Genomic DNA, 22,000 nt, shown 5'->3' with positions numbered 1-22,000 from the left:
AACCTTCCCATCCCATCCCCACTTTCCTGTGATTCTCAGGCCAGCACGTTCCTCCGCGCGCCGCCTTGTTTCCATACACTTCAGCATGGTGGTACACGGGATCCGACGCGCACCGCCCTCCGCTCTGACGTCAACCGGCGTCTGTCCAATGAGGTGCCTTATCTGGTTCGGGTGGGCCGTCCCTCCAGCAAGGCTACAGCGCCGTTTAACACGTGAGCCTCATGTGACAGAGGTAGGTCAGGCTGGGCTGAGCTGAGAGTCAGAGGGTTTATTTAACTCGTCGCTTCGTCCTCCCCCACTTTTCCAACGCGCCACCAAGAGGGTTGACTTCTTTTTGAGCGGCGGGACCGGGACTTGGATTTAACTAGAGAGCATTTCTGAGACACAACACTACGTTTATGTTGTTAATAGTGCGGGAAAATGACAAATCTGTCAACGTTTTAGACCATTACTTAGGCTTTTGTGGAGTATTCTACGAACTGTTTTGCAGCTACAAGTAAACAAACACGCGTTTATTTGTGCGTAAATTGGAGAGGTCTACCTTGACTTTGACGGCGTTATTGGAGGACAAGTAATGGAGCGAATTCCCAGCGCCCAACCTCCTCCTCTGTCCAAACACCAGGCGGATCTGTCAGACATGCAGGGGTAAGTTGCGCTCTCAAAAACGTGGCTTTCCTTGACTTGTTAAGCTTTTATCTCAAACGCGCTTAATGGATCACTGCTGTTCTCAGTTTCTCACTTATAAAAACTACTTATTCATGTCTTAAACATTTTTTTCCCGTCTCTCCATAGGATGGATTTCCCAATGTATGTTTATAAGCCTAGACGGGGAATGAAGAGAGGGGAAGAGAGTAAGGTAGGTTTTTTTTGTTTTGTTTTTTATTTTTATTAATTGCTGGCTTGTCATCACAGAGCTTCAATGTAATCTCCCGGGGAGGAATTAGAGTAGCAGTAGTTCCCATAAATGGTTGACTTAATTCCTGCTGTGACATAACTCCTAGATTCCTCTCTATGGGTGTAGCTGCCCCTAATCATGAAGAATTTATGCAACATCTTTCTGTATTCTTGCAGGACACCTACAAGCTGCCTCACCGGCTTATTGAGAAGAAAAGACGTGACCGGATAAACGAATGCATTGCACAGCTGAAAGATTTATTACCCGAACACCTGAAACTCACCGTAAGTTCATGCTGTAGCTGGGAGGGATGGTGGGGTTTGAACTAATTAGTAGCATGCACCACCTAGTGGCTGCTCGGAGGTATTACACCTGTCTAGAATGCGTCAGCGGCTCTAAGTGAATGACTGCTTACATTAAACAATATGTTATCTGTCATGTTTTATTGGATTTTACACACCCTGCTGTATCCTGCTAACACATTTGGTCTCCATTCAGCTGATTGTTGTAGATTATATTTTTAAAAAACTACGATTTTTTGGAGAATATTTCTTTTTCTATTTATTGAGATACCGTTGTTGACGTTGCGTTGCCACTGCTTAAACATGTGGCAGCAGTGAGACCTTGTGCGTAGCAGTTGTAGAGCTTAGCCTGTGTGAGTTATATAAGTGGTGAGGATGTGCTGACGCTGCGTGTCTTCCTCAGACGCTGGGCCATCTGGAAAAGGCTGTAGTTTTAGAGCTTACGCTCAAGCACGTGAAAGCCCTCACCTCCCTTCTGGAGCAACAGCAGCAAAAGATCCTAGCTCTGCAGAGCGGCATGCAAATTGGTGAGTTGCAGATATTTACACACACACATAAATAGAACCTTCAGAGCAGGGTGGTACTGTTGTACAGAATGCTAATCAAGTCAAATGAATGCATGATTGGATGATTATGCAGCGCTTGACGCAAATAAGTAACTCAAAAGGAATTTATCAGAAAGGGAAAATCCAGTATAATCTTTATAATTCATGTGAAATAGCAGAATTTCTGATTTTGCTATATATGTTTTTTTAAATTGTTTTTTTATAGAGCAACCCACCATCAGTCAGGAGAAGTCAGAGGAGATGTTTCGCTCTGGCTTCCACATGTGTGCCAAGGAGATTCTTCAGTACGTAGCCAATCACGAATCTGACGGAGACTTCACGCCTTCACATGTTATCAACCACCTTCACAAATTAGCTGCTGAGGTGCTGCAGGGTCCGGTCCGACCTCGCACCCCTCTAAGCCCTCGGCCTGTGGAGGTCGCTGCCTACCACCAACATCAACCTCACAAGGAAATGCCCACCAGCTTACCCCCTAAACCCAGTGAGGGCTACGGGAGGAACTGTGTGCCTGTCATTCAGCGGGCGTACGCTCCAACGAGCGGCGAGCAGAGTGGCAGCGATACAGACACGGACAGTGGCTACGGGGGAGAGGTGGAAAAAAACGAATCCAGGGCACCCCAAGGTCGTCCAGATTATTACGGCCAGGAGAGTCAGCAGAAGCGACCGCTGGGTGATCGGCAGAGCTCCAGCATCAAGCAGGAGGATGACGAACCCCGTCACAAACGACCTCGCGTAGAGTCCTCGGAGGATGAGCTCCTCTCAGGTGGAGAATCATCAGCTTCGTCATCCTCTAGCGGTTATGGTAGTTATATGAGTGTGTCCCCCAACCATCCACCTGCTCCACCCCACCCCCTTTGCATGCCTTTCTACCTCATTCCACCATCTGCTGCAGCTTACTTACCAATGCTGGAGAAATGCTGGTACCCTGGGGCTGTGCCCATGCTCTACCCTGGCATGGGTGGCTCTTCACCCACCATGCCCAGTGAGAGACCACCCCCGTCTCAGCTAGTGTTGTCTCCCAGGGGTGGCTCTCCAGCCCCAGCCATATCCCAAACGCCCATGGACTCCCCTGCCCTTCTTCAGGCACTAAAGCAGGTACCACCCCTCAACCTGGAAACCAAAGAATGAGAGATGAAGGAAGAAGACGAGAGACAGTCCCGTTCTACTAGGCAGAGGCAGAGTCGCTCTTGGGATAGAGAACATGACTGAGCTATTCCATAATCCACAATCATTTATCTGCTCTTTTCCTCAGCCTGGAGGTTGGACGGGAAACAAGAGAACTTGTAGAAATGATAGAGGAGACTTGCCAGAGCAGCATCCATCCACACAGTGAAGAATGCAAGGCTCTGATTGAATGTTCAAAGCTCAGTGGTAGATGTATCATATATATTGGACCTGCCCTGTTCACGTGCAAACACACACAAATACACACATTGGTTGAATGTAAAGAAAAGACATGTTTTCGATGCTGCTGTTGAAGTGTAAACTCAGATGACATTGATGCTTCTCACTTGTAGCTGTTGTGAAAATGACACGTCATCTTGTACTCTAGAGACCTTTGCACCAAATTAGCAGTGATAAGTCACCCAAAGTTTGTTGCCTATGTCCTTTGCTCAGCATTCTGATTACTGAAAATCCCATTTCAACCTGAAAGTAAGATGACCGGCACCACGAAACAAAAGGATGTCATCAATGGGTTTGGGTACAGCCATCATGGATGAGGAGTAAGGCTGCCGCACGGCCGACATGAATGAGATATTTTTTATTTGTTGTCGCTTACAAACAAAGTTGAGATGGATTTCTGTAATTATTGTCCATAAACTTATTGTACATTTCTATTTTTGATACCTGTTGTTGCGCTCTGTCCACTAAAGAGTTGGGAGGGGATGCAGGATGTGGACAACGTTGTGTACTCAGAAACTGTACATTCTGTAGCACTGTGCTGGACCTGGTCTGCATACTCGACATCTGTTTTTGCTCAAGTCAAACCCGGTGTTTGTTCTTGCTGTTGCCTTTTACTTGTGAAAAGCTGATAAATCTCAAATGTTTATTCTGTGCTATGTATGAATACTGGAGTCAAAGAAGTCAGGACGGGAGACGTGAATGTAAGTTTTACCAGAAGACTAGTTTTCTATAGAAAGAGGTACTTAATATTTTATATTTTGGGACCTAAAGAGAGATGTTTGATGTACATATTTTGTCTATAAATGTTGATATGCATCATATAAGTGTATTAATAAAGTATTTTTTTCCCGTGGAAATTTGCTTTTATTGTATGTGTTGAAGAAAAAAAAAAAAAAAAAAGAGGGAAACTTTTGGATGAATACACCTACACTAGCATAACATCACATGGTAGATCTGTGTATAGGAAGACCTTTAGATAGCTGTTGTCCTAATCAGCCATTTGTGCTGCTATAACAAAAACATGAGCATAAAAAGCGAATTTCTTGAGGCTTTTGTGCCGTTAACTTGCTCAGCACCATCATGTCAACCAAGGAGTCGTACACACCAAAACATGTATGAAGTTGTGTGGAGCAATCACATTTTTCAGGAGCATTAGAGTACGTTAAATCATCATGTTTAATGCATAATATTGTGTAGTTAATTTATTCCACATCTAGATTATCTGTGCAAAAGGAAGTCTAAGGCTACGACCTGCTGCCTTTCATGTTGCTTCCCCTGATACTGATTTATTAGTTTGCTTGAGGAGTTGCATGTCTGATTGCTAAACCTGGGGAAAAAAATGCAAGTTAAGGCATATTTTGCCCATTTCCTCAAACAATTCACCATTTTCTTTGATGATTAAATAACATCTGTAACATTTATTTGGTCTCAGATCTAAAAACAGATTAAATATTATTTTTTTTAAAAACCCAATCTGTTTTGTTTGAACCTTTCTTGCACATCATTAAAATCACATTTTTTTCATGACAATACATAGGAAAATATGCATACACATGAAAATACATATATTTGATTAAATATGTGGCTATTAAATGAACATCAAATCAGTGATAAACATGCGGCTCAAGCAACTTTTTGTGGTCATTTGCTGATAAGAATGTCAAAGATTTCAACCTACAGGTAAATTTGGACACTGATTATAAAGAATCTAATGCAACAGGGAGATATTAATCTGGTATTAAGATATCAAGTTGGGTGGATAATTATGGTATTTTCTTTCTTTTTTGTTCTTTAATCTCTGTATCAGGGGTTTGGCTTAAATGTGCAGTTTGATTGTTGGCACTTTGTTACCACCTGCTGGGGAGCTTAAGTACTTACAACTTATTTGGAAGAAAGAAAGAAGAAAATGTGAAGAAATGAAGTACAGTATTCTCATCTCCTGTTGTCATCTCATTAAAGCTAATTAACTCTCTATAGCATGTTCAGCTGCTTTTCAGCTTCTCTGCTCTACACGCCATCAGTGTTGATGTTCTCCTGTGCCCTCCTCTTTGCCTCTGCCAGGGTTTTGTCTCTGTGAACGGATAAAGAACTCTTGCTTGTGGATGCTGGGGTAGAATGAAAGGGCTGAGTTATGATGGATAGTGGTAACAGTCGCATTATTTGGTCGCAAGCGACATACTTCAAGGCTCGGTAGGGGGCCCTGCAACGTAGGACAGACCTGATTAAAATTTCTGTGTCTTGGCTCAAAATTTGCCTGAGGTAGAAAGGATCTGGAAATGTTTGATCCATGAAAATTTTTATTCTCTGATGTCCTGTGAGAAGGGTTGAGTGAAAAGGAAAGACTTCTTGGCACTAAGGTTGCCCCATTAACACGAAGACTCAAACCAAACCGTCGTGCTTTCCTTTGAGGTTCGGTTTGTATCAGCAAAGGTTGTTCTGATGCAAAAGTGTTGGCGCCCCTGCGTACACAGGGAGCATTCTGTACCTCTGCTTTCATCTCACATTCTTGTTTTGGAGATATAGCTGTCAGTAGCCTCTTTCTTTCTTGGTTCTCTTTGCCTGAGCAGCAAAGCCCGGCCACTAGGTGTGGCCTCTGATTTGATGCTTTATATCTTGTCTCAGTCCTGTGTAGGGATGACTGGTCAGATGGGAAGTGGATAGTGAGAGCTGTGTTAGATGTAATAGTCTGTCTACGAAGCACAAGTCCAGGTTGCCGAATTGGGGCTCCTTTCACAAGCAGGTGCACCCCCACATAGCGAGGAACTTCTACTGAAGCCTGAAAGGCAACATGGTGAAAACTTACATTTGTTGATTTTGTACAGCATCAATTACTCAAAAGAAATGTGATGGAATTAAACACACATTTGCTTTAAAGAAAGCCCAACCTGTTTGTAGATTAACTGGAAGCCTCCTGTGTAAGCATTAGGATCAGTCCGTCTGTCCAACACAACCCTCAGTGTGTCCACCTGCACAGCAGGGCAGAGTCGAGTGGTCACAGCGGTGGAACACGCCATTGTTGGACTGGCATTAATCTCCAGAAGCCAAGGCCTCAGATCTTTTCCCAACATAAAATCAGCTCCGTAGAGCTCAAAGCTTGCCTTGCGGGGCTCAACCAGGTCCTGGGCTGTCTGCAGGGCATGGACCACTGCTTGCTGCATGCCTGGGACCACTACTGACTCCCACTCTTCCTCACAGCCTTGTTGCTGCAAAAAAGACTGAAACTGACTGCAGGACCACATGTTGTCCTCCGGTACTCCTGGATGACGGTCATGAGAAGGCTGAAAGTGCTTCTGGATGGAGTTGTTGCACAAATGGACTGAGCTGAGAGGAGTACAAGAAGGTAGAAATAAAAAATAAAATTAATATATTCAGTCCCATTTACACGATAAACCAATCTCTCCACACAGTGCACTCAATATAAGATACTGTAAAAGTCTAGTCCTGATATGTAAATAAATTCTCTTTTGTTTGAGCTTCTGCCTGACCTGTGTAGGTTTTTTGTTGAGTAGGGCTGAGTGGAAAACCGTAGGTAGCAATCATTGTAGAACCAGACAGTCAGAGGATTCCAGTCGGTAACGAGGAACCACTGACGGAGGTCAAACTTTGTGCCATAGACAAGCAGAGGACGCTCTATGTATTTTTGAACCACCCACTTGCTCTCCTTCATCATAGCTCTGTCGGTGTCCACGAGGGCCAAAATCTCATCCAGATGATTCATACACATGATGCCTGATAGGGAGTTGGTGTCCAGTTGACATAAAAACAAGATGACTTATTAATATGAAAATGGATTATCCAAAACATGTTCTAACAACAACTTTGCACTCTTTACGTATGAAAATGAGATGCCTGGATTAAAATACCTCACCTCTTCCCCTTGATTTAGCTCCTGGTTTTATAATCCATATGTTGTTCAGTCCATCAATCTGCAGCTGAGGGCAAACTTCCTGTAGTCTGGCAAGCATGGCTTCACAGCGTTCCACGAACTCACCACTGCCTCTGATAACTGCACATTTGCTACAAAATATTCCATATTGGAATTAAAAACACACCCATTTCTTTCAAAGAGTAGACATTTACAGATCTATTAACTGTATAACAAAACAGTTTTTCTCTGTTATAATTCTAAAAAAGACATCAACAATATATGTAAAGATCTACGTACAACAGAACAGCTCTGAATATGAGCAAACAGTATCTTTTCTAATGTTCCCCTACTCTACTACGAAGCCAGATTTGTAAATCTGTAAGATACATTTGTGAATGTTTACTGTAACTTAAACTGAATTGAACTGCGAGTACAACAGATGTATAAAAGAGACATAACAGAACTAACAGTATAGCAGATTAGCCTGAATTAGCCTGACATAGAGGGGATTATTTTAGCAAAACCCTGAAAGCTCCATGAAAGCATACTCACTGCACAACCATGTAGTAGTCCTGCAGAAATGTGGCCCACTGCTGCTCATTCAAAGAGGAGGTTGATTCTGCATTTATATCAATGTCACTATGCCGTAAAACACTGAGAAATTCTTGACATGCATGCAAAGCTTTGTCAATAATTTCTGGCCCTACAGCGTGATGTTCCATATCATTCAACTCTGCAGAGACAGAAAGAGTAGATTATCATTATAGAAATATACATCTTGTTGTTCCTCTGAGGACAAATGATAGATTTTTTTTTCTTTTAATAAGAACTTTTTTCCCCCTGTGAAAAACTGTTCTTTGGTTTTGCTCTTTACCTGCTTCATTGCTTTTCCAGCTCCATGTCTCAACTACATGCTGCAGCAGGCTGGTACAAGCTGTCCTCCTGAAGTCCTCTTTATTTTCATCGAAAATGGAAAGATAGCATTATAGTTTAAAAGAGAAAAGACAAGGATGAAATAATATTATTGTCAAAACATCTGAAACATCTGACAACTTAAACCCAAAAACACCAAAAGAACAAACCTGTTAGTTTGTTCTTTTTAAATCCAAAGAATAAAAACTTTTTTCACCATAGATTGCTGGAAATAGAATCACACAACAAACCTATGAAAGCCTGTTTTTCATCCTCTGCTCCAAGCCTATAACATCTTGGAAAAAAGGTGTCAGGATCTGCTGTATCAAACCACTGAAGGTTACGCAGATTCATGCACAACCCCACCTGAAAGTAAAAGAAGCACACTGGAAGAGCCAATTGGCATCTGGCTAAAGCCAATGAACTTGCATATTTATCAGTCAGGCATTAGTAACTCTGCAGACCTTGGTGGTAAATGTTCCAGCATTTGCAAAGTGATTGGTCATCTGGTCATTCTGTAAGGAACGGCAGTCTATGGAGTCCCTTCGAGTCGTCCAGTAGAAATATGTGGCCTCATTTCGAACCAGCCGAGACTAAAATGATTTAAGATTTTTTTTTTTTTTTTTTTAAGAAAGTACACAAAAATAACACATTTGTTCTCACAGTGTGAAAGATATCAGTGCTCACTTAGGTAGGTCACTTAGATGTTATCTTACCATCAGCCCATACATGTCATCAAGTTTCTCGTCTTTCTCGACCTCATCCACTTTCACTGTTAAAAGATAAGAAGTGTGTACGTGTGTCTGTGTGTGAGCCTGTGAATGTGGTTTTACTTGTATACAGAGGGCTGTAAGCACAGTAGGGGTCTGTGATGGTTGACTGCAATACTGTACAAGGGACATCCGTCTGACCAGCACTCTAGCTATATTTACATTGACCCCTTCTGAACGTGTAGCTTTTACCATACCAGAATGTAATCAATATGTCTTGACAAAGTTTAAATAGAACAGCAAATAGATAAAAGAATGAGAAACCTTCGATTGTGCTGATTGGTAAATGAAGGGTCTTTACTTGAGAAGTCCAAAATGTGTTAAACTGAAATAATGATTTGTCATTAAGGCTTTTTTGTAAACCTTTATGCCTAACCAGAAACATCAGCATTGACATCGCCATCGCCATCATCATCATCGCTGTGGCAATCAAGTTTTCTATGGACCGGACCAGGCAAACGACGTTCCACCCATCCTCTGGCCCATAAGGCAGTGCGAATCACAGGGTAAGGTCCCTGAACTGAAAATACCTTCCTCATCTGACAAATGAGTAGAGGGAAGATGGTGAAGCAAATCATACAATAATGGGATTATTGAGAGGTAGAATCTGTTTTCACATGTAAAACACCTTCACTGCTTTTTCCACAGCCGCTTTTGCTGTTCTCAGCCTGTCTACCTTGATGGCTGGCAGGCTTGGCACACTGCGACGCAACCGTCCCTCCAGAGAAGTAACTGTGGACTGAAACACTGGAAAACATGTACTGGTCAAATAAACAAATAAAGTACTAACACATATTTGCTTTGTATAAACAAGATTTACCTGACATTTGGTGCTGATGTACCCCCTGTAGTTTTTCCTTCAAATGACAAATGGGCAAAGTAGAACTAATGTATCAAATTAAATTCACTTTATTTATCTGTTAGGAACCTTGTTTGCAAAGAAGACAGTCCTGCAGACACCATAAAAAAATATTAAAACATATACATAACACATCCATTCATACAGTTCATCACAATAATAAAACAGTAAATAAATCAAGTAAAATTAAGAGTCACAGTATCCAAATCAGCCATATAGTACTTTATTAATCAGTTATAAGATGACAATGGTCATTTTCACGGTAAGTCTTAATAATATGAAGTAGTTAGATCATTTCCTCTTCATATTAAAAATAGGAAGCTTTACTATAAATAGTATAACATGTGGCACCTACTTAGGCCTACATCTATGCAGCCACTGAAGAGGGATGTAATTTGGGTCAAGCAGACATCTTAATTTGAACTGACTGGGGCTGACATGCTGACTAATTCAGTCACAATTAAGTAAAAACAATAAAATAAAATAAAATAAAATAAAATAGGATACTTGCGAAAAAAAAAAAAATCAGTATAGTCACTATGATGTAGGACTACGAATTTGATACCACCGTACACAGTCTTTGACTACAACTACACCTACATAAAACTGGACCTACAGCGCTCCACACTGAAAACTGGTGGGGTTATTATGCATATATATATATATATATATATATATATATATATATATATATATATATATATATATATATATATATATATATATATATATATATATATATATTATATATGTTGACATTAATACACAAACCTATCTGGAACCTTCCTTGTGATTCTGTCGCTCTGTTTATAGGTTCTCCGTCCGGCTTATTTCGTGTTCCCAGCAGACCGTTCCCATAACAACCGTGCATGCCAAGCTCCTACAGAATGTTTACCGCTGCCATAGCAACTGTATGGCGAACTGGGTCCACCCTCAGCAATGGATTGAAATAAGAGGATCACTTACTTATCTCACCTTATCAGTTTCACGCGTATGGGAGGTGACGTGAAAGGTATTAAAACAGCCGTGACACGGTCGCTGCTATCTAAACTCAGCACTGAGTAAAACCGGTGAGCGCGCGGAGGGGACCGTCACATGACTGAACCGGGAAAACTTGCTGAGTCGAATCCTGTTAAACTGTTAAAGTGTCCAGGCAAACTATCGTGGCCACAGTACGTTTTGATTTAAAAAATTTATTAAAAATTAATGAATTTAAAAAAAAGTTCAGACTGTGGTCAGTGAAGATGAACAAGTGTCTTGAGGCAGGGCCAGATTAAATGTGCAGAGGCCCCTGGGCCCAGCGTTTCGTATGCCTATGGTGTATGCCCTACGTTGGCCTCACGTGGGCTCCAAGTGAGCATGGGCCCCTGGGCCTGTGCCCATAATGCCCATTGGATAATCCGGCCTTGTCTCGAGGCGTTGCTTCCTTTAGTGGTCACGTGCCATGATCTTGTTAAAGGAGAGCAGATCATATCTGGCATTTAAAGAAATAATAATTGTTGTCATCCTGTGAGACTACAACATATATTTCCTTCTGTATGTACATAGGCCATAACCAAAATATAAACGTTGTATTTTATGTATTGTTTTAGGTTCCCACAAGATGGCGCCAGAGGCTTTTGTAGTAGGATGTGTTCTTTGCATAGTTCACTGCTTTGGATCACTGAGGTCCATTGTAGCCTACCAGACTACCAGTCTGTATTTTTCTTCATGAGTACTAACTTATTTCTGAAGTAAATGTTACAGCTGAGGTGGGTTTTCTTCTTTTACAGTTGCTTTGATAAGGTCTTATACATACTTCTTATAACGGGACAGGTTGACAACATTTATTTTGTGTTCCTGTTAGATTGTGTTTCTGTGTTTTTGAATGTATAGATTTTCAAAACCTTACTGGACAATTTTGGTTTGACTACTGACAAGCCCATGTACATTAGGGAGCATGGAGATGTAGGCCCAAATGCATGCTGGAGAGGCAGGGGAAATGCTGCACATTGCTTTGATAACTGAACAGACCACAGAGAAGAACAACTTGTAATCATACCCAAAACAGAGGCTACTGTATTTCAGTTTATTATAACTTCCATATTTGACATCATTATGGCATTCTTGTCAGTCAGGATGTCTTTTCTTTGGATATGATAGTGAGATTTCTAATATAGTATTTCATTTTAAAATTAACCTCATGGTGAAACTTGGTTGTGTGAGAGATAGAGATATATATATATATATATATATATATATATATATATATATATGTGAATATTTTTTTTCTGTAGTAGGCTTTGTATTGAAAATGAATGGGCAATTTTTTGGTTTGGAACATTCCATGTTCATTCCATATAACACTCCATGTAAGACAAGTCTAAGTGCTTTACATAAAACATTTTTAAAAAATTACAGCAGAGTGCAGAAAAGCATTAAAAAATACATAAAACAAAGAGAAACAAAATTATATTTAAGTAAGAACATGAACCCACATTGTCAATAATGCACAAAAATTGCAGTCATGCAGTTCTAGTTAACATTAAAGCCAGTTAGTTAAAACAATAAAAGGGATTTAATTTGTCCTGTCAAGATGCTTTTCTCAATTTATAGTACTTATTTGAACCTAAATTAAATGTTTTTGAAGATATCAGCAATTCCACTGTTGCTTGCCATAATTCTTATCATGAACATCTGAAACAGCATTTTAACTAGTGATAATATGAAACTAATTCAATCCGAAATGGAATATAAAATTCTTCTCCCACATATAAATGCCCTTATTCTTCCTCATTGACGTCACAATTCCATATATTTTCAGCAGAGTACTTCTCTCTGAGACTGCAGGCTTAGGTGCAATCCTTCTCATTTCTTGATGGGAAGTGGGGGGACAGAGCCTTAGCTGTCAGCTCATCTTTTGTGGATCTACCTCTGAAGTTTAGCTTTGAGAAGCAGACATCCTCTCTGCCTTTATGAGTCGACTAAAAACTTTTCTTTTGCAGATCAAGTTCATAGTTAGGGCTGGCAGAAGTGACTCATGCTACATGGGGATCGTTCATAATCCATCAACCACCTCTTTTGCTCTGTTTATACTCTCCATACATTATACTGTTTTTGGCTGGCATCACATTTGTGATTATCTGCTTTCCTCTGCTGTTTTACGTAAAACTTCTGAGAGCGAGACTGTGCAGTGTTATCCATAAGGTTTAGCACCTTTTGCACCGTTCTACTTTGCACTGAGCTCAGGGGCTACTGAGCAGTTCCCAGCACAGACCCCTTACTCCTAGATCCATTCATTCCGGTTCTCTCTATCAGTTTTCATCCCTAATAATTGAGTTCAAAGAGAAATGCACTTTTCAACATAATCATACAGAAGACACTGCAGAAAACACAAAAGAAGAAATTCTCTTACAATGGAAAGTAAGTGAAAGTACAGTACCCTGCAGGGCTTTTCTGCAACTGAACACCATCATAACCTTTTTGCTGCACAAACAACTGCATAGATAGATAGATAGATAGGAGTATTTTGGTTTCCTGTTTTATTTTGTAGTTTACCTTGTTTTGTTCTCTAATCTCCGGTTTTCTGTTCATTAGCTCACCTGGTTTGATTTTCTGATTCATATCACCTGTTCGTGGTTAGTCCCCCGTATTTATACCCCTTGGTTTATGTTCTCAGTTGTTGATTCATTGTGCTTTTGTTAGCTCTGTGTGTTTTTGTAAGCGTCATGTTTTAGCTTTCTGTGTTAGTTTACCCTTTGTCTCCTGTGTTTGCTTCTCTGTGCTATAGTTTAACTGTCCAGTTTTCAGTTTAGTTAGTTAAAGCAGTGTTTTTTTAACCACTGTGCCATGGCACACTAGTGTGCTGTGGGAGATTATCAGGTGTGCCCTGAGAAATTACCCAATTTCACCTAATTGGTCTAAAAAGCAGCTCTGTGTTCATCCAAACAGGCCCCAGTGAAAGATAATAAAATTCCTTCTTGTGTTTATTTGATTTCTATTCAAGAGACTTTGACGAGATTAGCTTTATATTAATAATATGGACTTTAAAAAAAAACATTTTGGTTTGTGGTGTGCCTTGTGATTTTTCAGTGAGGAAAAAGTGTGCCTTGGCTCAAAAAAGGTTGAAAAACACTGAGTTAAAGCATCTTGATTTTGCATCCCTTTCTCCCATCTCTCCATTTTGGTTCCACACCACCACCTCTTTGTGACAAGATAGAGATGTGTTCACAAGAACTCTTATATGTCTCAAATTTCTAGTGAACTCACATACACAAGAAAAGATGGAGCTTAAGTTTTGTGCCTGTTGTTATATATGTTGGTAAACCTCACAAGCAGCGGTTTCTAGCAGGATGTAAAGTGGAATAGTGTTGTAATCGTTAAAGCAGTGCATAGTGTTAAAAAAAATCCATTTGCGCGAAAAGCTGACTGACTGGACATTATGTACAATGAGGCTGCTCTGTAGACAAATTGGCTTTACTGGGTAGCAGCACTGCCTCGCAGCATAGTGTGTGTGCCTCTGCGCTGTGATCTCATTGGCTGGGACTGCAGTGATGCTCTCCGCATCCTGCTCTAACAGGCAGGACAGGAGGGGGGGGACGGGAGGCGCGGCTGCAAGATCATCACAAAAACAGGGGCTAAATAGTCATTTTCACCATTTCCTTCACCTGAAAGAGATGTCAACTTTCAGCATGTCTGCAGTGACAGAGGAGGCTGAGGTGGTCAACTCGTGACTGCTTCTTCCAAACGTCCGGAGACAGCGCCGACAGGCCGACTGGTGCACCGAAAGTCTCACCTTTACTCTTCCTGAACGCTGAGCAGGTTAACCCCAACAAAACCATGAGTGTGCCAGTGAATGAGCCAGAGAGCATACTCTGCTACCAGGTAAAGTGCCATTTTATTCATCCTGTAGGGAGCGATGGGCTGGTTCAGATCAGACTGAGCAGCTGAAGCCCCCAAACTGTCTGCGCGATTAGAAACTCAGAGGTGGAGTGTGTCACAATTTAACAACAGTTTCATGCCAAACTCCTCCAGCTTTGCATTAACACGTTTCATCTGTGAAGGGACCTGAGATATGTGACGTTAAGTTGTCTTTCCTAAGCTTTTGGATGATGTGTTTGGGGGGGGGGGGGGGGGGGGGGGGGGCATTTATGATAGTGTTTGGCTGAGGTGCGAACACGTGCGTCAATTCTTGTCACGTGGCATTGCACTGAGAAGTCACAGTTACTGAGACAGTTGCTCCCCCCCCCACCCCCCCCCCCCCCCCCCCCCCCCCCCCCCCCCCACACACACCACACCAGCCTTGCCAAGCGCTCATTAAAATGTCAACCGCCCGCGCGGAGGTCGCGTGTGCGAGGAAGATGATCCGGTCGCTGTGTTATGTCTTTATTTATTTGTTTAGATGTTTTTTTTTGGAGGGAGGGGGTTACCCTCAAATGACCTTGGCGCCATTCTTCCACGATGCTTCATAAAGAACTTAGTGTACTTTCACACCTGTTCATCGGTAGCCAGTCTGGCAGAAAGAAGAGGACAGGTTGTTAAGTGTGGGATTTAAACTGGTCCAGTGCCCTGTTGATGTGCAATATTCTACCAAAGCTTCATCTCCTTAAGAGGGAACCAGGGAGAACTAATTTGCACCTGTAACCTGTATTGGAGCGTGCACATAGGTACACTTTCAGTATAAACTCATTGGCATGTGGTATCATAGCTGAATGGACTGGAAGCAGCCTTGATGCCATGTGGTGATTTATAACAACATCCTGTCTGGAGGAAGGAGACAGACAGAGAAGAACCAGAGTGAGCTGGAAAGCCTCTGATATGATTAGACAGCTTGCAGAAAAGGAGAGGAAGCTGCCACAAACCATAACTCTTGAAACAGGTTAGGTCAGTTTAGTGTCACTAAATGTGTCAGGATTGTCTCTCCATCATGTCTGTGGTCTTTAATCAGCTCTCTCTACTTGACAGCAGTACAATGGGGAAAAAAAAAAAATAATACAGATAGCTAGCGAGCTAGAGTCAGCACTGAAAACCTGATATAAAGTATTTTTAAAGTATGCTGAGATAATGGTCCCATCCAAAGTGTCCACTAAAGTGTAAAATGGTCATTTGTTAACAGCATTTACCAACAATGCAGCTTGAATTTGTAACAATCATAATTATTTTGGAACTCCAACAATGAATTTGAAGATCCAATTCTCATTCAGTGATATGTTGAATTAAGGCATGGACAGTGTAGTGCAACGAACAAAAGGGTTTATCTGGAAAAATAAATCTTAAAAAAGAATAGATCCTCAAAATTGGGTTGGCCATTTTCATAGAAAGAAAAACATGAGCAATTCTGCTAAATCTATACATATATCTTTACGTGTGACACCTCACTTTTCCTCATGACAGTCCTTTTACACTAACTATCTGGCATCCATCCCACGCTTTCATTTTAATCAAGCTGGTAGCATAGATTCAATTTAGTGAAAGCAATCCACAATCGATTGTCTGACTTCTGGATATTTACTTTAAGCAGCAGATCTGTACATATGCATATCAATTTTAAGATTTAATTTGATTTATTTAGCCTGAATTGTACATATGTGAGTTCTCAGTATCTCTCGATATACCAAAATTGCTGGTAATGTAGTGTGACAACTTATTTAGTTTCAAACAACGAACAAATTCCCAGACTTGAGGTGAAAAAATTCTAGCGTTCACAACATTGCAGATCACTAAATACACATTTCTCCCCTACAGTCACTACACCTGACTTGAAGACTTAATCATCTCCAAACAGAGCTGAATGTCCGTTAAGTGTTTATTTTTACTCCTTTAATCCTTATTTCACTCAGTCTGATGACGTTATACAGGTTGAAAGACATGTTACAGCCTGTAGCTCATAACCCAATCTGAGACTGCTGTAATATATGTAGAAAGAACAGAATTAGAGAAGGAGAGCTGTAAGAGCTGTAAGGACACAAAATTGCATGTGTGGCATTGAATAAGGTGTGTATGACTCATGCTTCTCGTAGGCTGAGGCAGTCAAAACAGCCGCCTCTCTCCTCCTTTCTTCCCCAGCTCTGTCCCTTCCTGTCGCACCTAATCACCATTACCTCTTCTTTTCAGGCATTCATGTTTGACCAGTCCTCTGAGTGAAGCACTGTCACATGTATCGACAGCAGAATGGTGATTTTGAGATGCTGCGAAGAGGCAGCAGTAGCTTGAGGACGTAGCACCGAGTGCCAATCTCGGCTCTCAGACACAAACCCTAGACAGGAACTGACAGACCCAGCTGTCAGAGTCAGTCTCTGTGTTCCTGAAGTCAGCTCAGTGTTTAGGGGATGGAGCAACACAGATCATCTTAGAATAGTATTGTGTAGATAAATTAAATTAAGAGAGACTTCAGATAAAATACACAATCATAAGCAGAGATGTAATTTGTCAACAAGTGTTTTGTTAGAGGGAACAAGGTCTCAGTTAGGTCTTTTAATTCTTTTCATTGCAAAGAACTCAAAGTCCATGTTGCTTAATCATGAATGAACCTCTTTAAGTTGGCCACTAATTGTCCTGAGGGTTGTTGCTCTCATTGCTATTAAACAACAAAACTTGGAGTCAGCTGTGATTTCTTCATATTTAGCTTTTAAAAAGTAAGTATTCCTTGTGATCTTGTAAAGTTTCCTTGACATGAGGTGATTTCTAATTACAGTAATTAGCCACAAATATATCTTAGCAAGATGTGCAGGTGTGGTCTTAAAAGAAAGCTTAGGAAACTGGAGAAGTAGAGGATAAAACAACAAGTGACTGGTCTAAAAACACAAATCTACAGAAGAGCTACAGTATCTAAAAATTATATCTCTTTAAAGTTTAAAAATAATAATAGATAAAAATCAAGACCCTAAAGGTGTATCTAGTTTATCCATGCTTATCAGGTCTAATCCAAAATGTTCTACATGAAAGGATGTCATGAAGCCATTCTTAATGAAAGGAAACATGGGAGAAAACTCAGCGGCGTGTCAAATTACACAAGAACTCAACTCAATACGTCATTATGGAAGCATGTGTGATCATCTTTATAAAGAAATTAATAAATCTGTTCATTGCCAACATCAATCTTCAAATTATGCTCGCTTTTTGCCTTATAAATTTTATTCCATTTGTTTTTCCATAAGAATTAATAAACCACTGCAACCATTTCCCATTATACTGCCAGTACATCAAGACTTCTTGGAGTGGTTTCGCTGATGGTTATCTTTGTTAATGAGGAAGATGGCCAAACTCACAATACCTTCCTATCCAAGTATAGTTCTTGTTCCCTTGAAGCAACAAATGAACAGATACAACAGTAGCAAACATCAACCATGCTGTGTCCCTCTTGGAAGCTGAAAAAAGACGGTCATGATGATAACAAGATATTTTAACACTGATGGAAAATGCAGGGTGGCAGGTCAGGATTTCATCTACAAACTTTAATATTGGTGCTTTCAGCTTTGATGCATCTTTGTTAAGGTTGCTTTAAGTCTGTATTTTCCATCCTTTTAGCCAGCAAACAGGTTGTTCTTCACCAGTTGACTCCTGTGACATCCCCGTCACAGTGTCGATGGGAGTTAGCGAGCGCTTCGGTACAGCACATTGATTGGCCCATTCAGTCAGGACACTGTGAGGCAAATCATTGCTGCTCTACTTGTTTAAAGTCAACCAGCTCAATGTTTTTCACATTGATGTACTTTGACAGTACCTTGTGTTTGTAATATTAAAAAAAACAATAAATGGTGCATTTCAAGATGTTAAACACCCTTAAAAGAGCTCATCCAGCGGTAATGAACTCAATATATTTAGGAGGGGAATAAAAGCTTTTAAAACAAAAGGATTTATTTAAGATTTGAAAAAAAAGTCATAAATAGAATATATAACACTCCTCGTGTTGTGAATAAGTACTTAAGTAATTAAACCATATCAAGGTTTATGTATTAAATTGTGGTTTGTGGTGTATCCACAGTGACTTTCTGCTGTATAGGGAGGTTAATCAGCATACTAAGTAGGACACTGTGTGTGACTGTAAAATTCAGTACTGCTCTGGGAGTCTAACATCTTTCTAGGACAATCTGCTAAACTAGAAAAATACATCTTGACTTTCATCAGCTGTCACATGCAGACTAGTGGTAGCATTTGGTTATTTTCAGCTTCTAAATGTCAGACAGGGATGCCTAAAGTCATCATCATGTGAATCGGTTGCTGAGCAAATTAAAAAAAAGAAGCCTTTTAAAAGCACCAAATAAAAAAATTGCACTCAATTAGATCAGTATCACAGAAAAGGTTTCAGTATGTTGGGTCACATATCTTCAAATCTGCCTTGAAACGACAGTCAAGTATCTATATGTATATTGATAAAGGTTTTTTTAAATTTCTTTTTACTGTCACAACTGAACCTCTAACTGATACATGCCAAAGAAAATAAAAATAAAAAATAAAAATAAATGGAAATGATGAGGACCTTAAAATTTGATCTAAATTTATATCCAACTTCTGCATCGTGAGTCAAACAAATTAAATGAATTTCCACTAAATGTAATTGGCAAATGTTTAATACTTAAACAAAATTGTGATAGTTGTGAATATTTACCTGATTACTTGAATTCATACTCCTTCACTCTGGGATCAGTAAAATATATATATTTTTAATTTCATTTATTTAAAAGCTCATACGGCTTTCAGAAAGTTAGGTGATGAGGAAAGGGTGTTTTGAAGCAACTAATTATCTTCAAGCTGTAAATACTTGTGATATGCTTAAAAGTGATGCGTTTGTTTGATTTCACTGCTCTCAACTCCTTAACATCTGAATTGATTTAAAAATGTACAAAAGCAAAATAAATACAGAAACAAATAGAAAAACAAATAGACAGAAATAAAATAAGATATAATTAAATACATATGGGGCTGTGTTGTGGTGGTCAGCGTCATTCCCTAACAGCAAGAAGGTCACTGCTTTGATTCTCAGCCTTTCTGTGTGGAGTTTGCATGTTCTCCCCATGTATGCATGGCGGGGGTTCTTTCTGGGTACTCTGCATTCCTCTCGCAGTTAAAAGACATACGTTAGGATAATTTGCCAATCTACATTCTCCCTAGGAGTGAGTGTTGGGGGTTGTTTGTCTCTGTGTTGGCCCTGCGATAGACTGGTAACCTGTCCAGGGTGTGTCCTGCTTCTCGACTGCTAATTGCTGGGAGAGTTTCCAACTTCCTCGTGACACTGAATTAGACTAAGTTGAATAGGAAATGGTTGGATGTACAATTGAATATGAAATAAATTTAAAAAATAATTAATATTAAATGAATATATGAATAACTGTAAATAAAAGCAAATAAAAAATCTAAATAAATTTGATAAAAAGACCAAATAAACAACAACTAGAGGTGGATTCATGCTTTTTTTCCCCCATTTTCTCCTAATTCACTTTTTTTTTTAAATTTTATTTTGATTTGTGCAATTTTATGTAATGTGTTGACATATTTAAAATAATAATTCATTTATTTGTTTGTTCGTTCAGTCGTACATTCATTCAAAGAATTAAGTTAATTTTTTTTTCAGTTTACAAGATAATTTTATTAATTTATTTTCGTATGTTTATCAGTACCATGTGTTTCTTGTTCTTCAGCAACAAACGTGGCCGTGTCTGACTTCGCCATAGCTGGTTTACCAGTGACCAATGATATGCATGTAAAGGACAGGGGCTCAAGGTCACGAAGCCATTTTGGATCCAGCAGTTCTGTGATACAAAAGCTCTAATCTGCGTGAAGAATGACTGAGTCATAAACCCAGTCGAGTGCTGCCACCGATACTCAGAGAGAGGACGAGTGTGTAGACAGAGGGGACAGTTGCCAGGTTATAGAAACCACCAACAACACCAGCTAGTTTCCGTGTCAGTGGAAAATTACATGCACAAGCCCGTTTTTAGAGCCATATGCTCATCCTCAGAGAACAAACAAAACTTCACGTGTTATGTCAGATCTGGATTATCTTAAATCCTTAATGTGACACAAGGGAAGTGAGATGTGAATGGCAGGGAACCATTAACTTGTTAGAAAACACTTGCAGACATGAATTTGCCATTAAGGAGGCGATGTTACTGGACTGTGACTGAGTTGACTTTATGCCGGGCGTCTCATGGTGAAATAAAGAGCATGAACTGGGATAGGGAACACAAGCATGAATGGAATTTTGTCGCATATGATCTCACATACAAAAGAAGCACTAAAAGATTTGTTTCGTGTGCTTTCTGAAATACAACTTTACTTACCATGCGATTATGTAGCAAGCTGGACTTTACAGTTAGAGAAAGGTTTCATGTGTTTGCAGCAAATGGATCCAAATTGATTTCATCTGGTAGCGTATCACTCTTTCTGGGACAGAGAGCTTTTAGAGACTCTCTTGCAGCCATTCTCTCTTGTTTTGTATGTTTGGTAAAGCTCCAACTCTAATGCAGCTGACTGCCTCCAGCATGAGGCCAAAGAAACATAATGAGTAGGCCCTAAATCACCAGCGCTGCTGCAGCAAGTGATAACACATTGTGACTACATGTGCAAGTACAGCTGATGTTTATATGCATGATACGAGGCTGCGGCTGAAGTCTGGAGAATTGAAAAAATGTGGTACTTTTTGCTGATGTAATGTTATGGTTCTTGTGCAAATCTTATAAACGAGGCTTCATACATTAATAAATGTATTTAGGATTAATTTACACTGTATTATAAAATGTTTATATATTTTTGGTAAATTATCTGACCCAGATGACAGCTCATTGCTCGTTGCTTTACAGTTACTCAACCAACAAATTAACAAATACCATACACACATTTCTTTGTGTTAAACATGTTAGATTTATTCTGGTGATGCTCAAAAGTGCTTTAATCACACTTTGTTAAAGCACCATTAGCAGACTCCTGCCTATTTTGGAAATGGTCATACTGGCTCAATATACTTTTATTTTCCTTCATCTTTGCAGGCTTATTTAAGATTAACCAGGCTGCATTGGGAATGTCTGTGTGTGGCAGTTTCCAGGTCTCTGCAGGAAGTCTTCCCCAGTCTCTGTAGGACTTTTAGACTTTTACTGAAGCAAGTCTTTTGTTTTCTTTGTGGCAGGCTTTGAGTCATAGTACTGTAAAATAAATCTTTGCCCTGTGCCAAGACCCTCAGCACTCTTAGAAAGGTTTTCCACTCAGGAGAGCTATATATTATTTAAAACCAATCTGTTCCTCTTTCCTGATCACATTCAAAGTCCCCTCACAGAAAAATATACAACCTGACACCTGGGATGGTATTAATAAAGTGATGCTGAGTGGATGCTCCTCTTCACTCAATTTTGTGACCAGATAGTCCAGTTTTTGTTTCGTCAGATGAAGTATTTAGCTTTTCTTGAGGATCATTCAGGTACAGAAGCTGAGAAAGGTCATTTTCTTCTATTGT

At 40.1% G+C, this 22,000-nt stretch overlaps 3 protein-coding genes across 3 annotated transcripts in view; 2 read left to right on the top strand and 1 right to left on the bottom strand.

Annotated features, from left to right (window-relative positions):
- The first annotated feature begins 240 nt into the window (after positions 1-240).
- On the top strand, positions 241-4,018 carry LOC306756910 (class E basic helix-loop-helix protein 40-like). Its single transcript, XM_079241843.1, has 5 exons — positions 241-645; positions 793-856; positions 1,072-1,179; positions 1,601-1,724; positions 1,969-4,018. The coding sequence occupies exons 1-5, from the start codon at positions 575-577 to the stop codon at positions 2,889-2,891; spliced, it is 1,290 nt and encodes a 429-aa protein (XP_079097969.1). The 5' UTR covers positions 241-574; the 3' UTR covers positions 2,892-4,018.
- Positions 4,019-5,174: 1,156 nt separating this feature from the next.
- ttll3 (tubulin tyrosine ligase-like family, member 3) lies at positions 5,175-14,396 on the bottom strand (the record flags this gene model as incomplete). Its single annotated transcript, XM_079242130.1, has 14 exons — positions 5,175-5,272; positions 5,670-5,943; positions 6,053-6,488; positions 6,653-6,896; positions 7,036-7,184; positions 7,588-7,768; positions 7,910-7,987; positions 8,199-8,313; positions 8,412-8,540; positions 8,664-8,719; positions 9,094-9,256; positions 9,346-9,435; positions 14,036-14,166; positions 14,261-14,396. 14 exons carry the CDS (start codon positions 14,394-14,396, stop codon positions 5,175-5,177), a joined length of 2,280 nt encoding a protein of 759 aa, XP_079098256.1.
- The window catches only part of slc4a8 (solute carrier family 4 member 8), a gene marked incomplete at both ends in the record, with an annotated part of 28,287 nt that continues 20,681 nt past the window's right edge, over positions 14,395-22,000 (top strand). Inside the window, one exon of the mRNA XM_079242520.1 lies at positions 14,395-14,439. Within this exon, the coding sequence (XP_079098646.1) occupies positions 14,395-14,439 (45 nt within the window). The remainder of the gene's footprint in view (positions 14,440-22,000) is intronic.

The sequence above is a fragment of the Telmatherina bonti genome, assembly GCF_933228915.1.
Source record: "Telmatherina bonti genome assembly, chromosome: 6".
Taxonomy (NCBI): Eukaryota; Metazoa; Chordata; class Actinopteri; order Atheriniformes; family Telmatherinidae; genus Telmatherina; species Telmatherina bonti.
The sequence above is the reverse complement of the archived record's forward strand: the minus strand, read 5'-3'. Positions and strand labels throughout refer to the sequence as shown.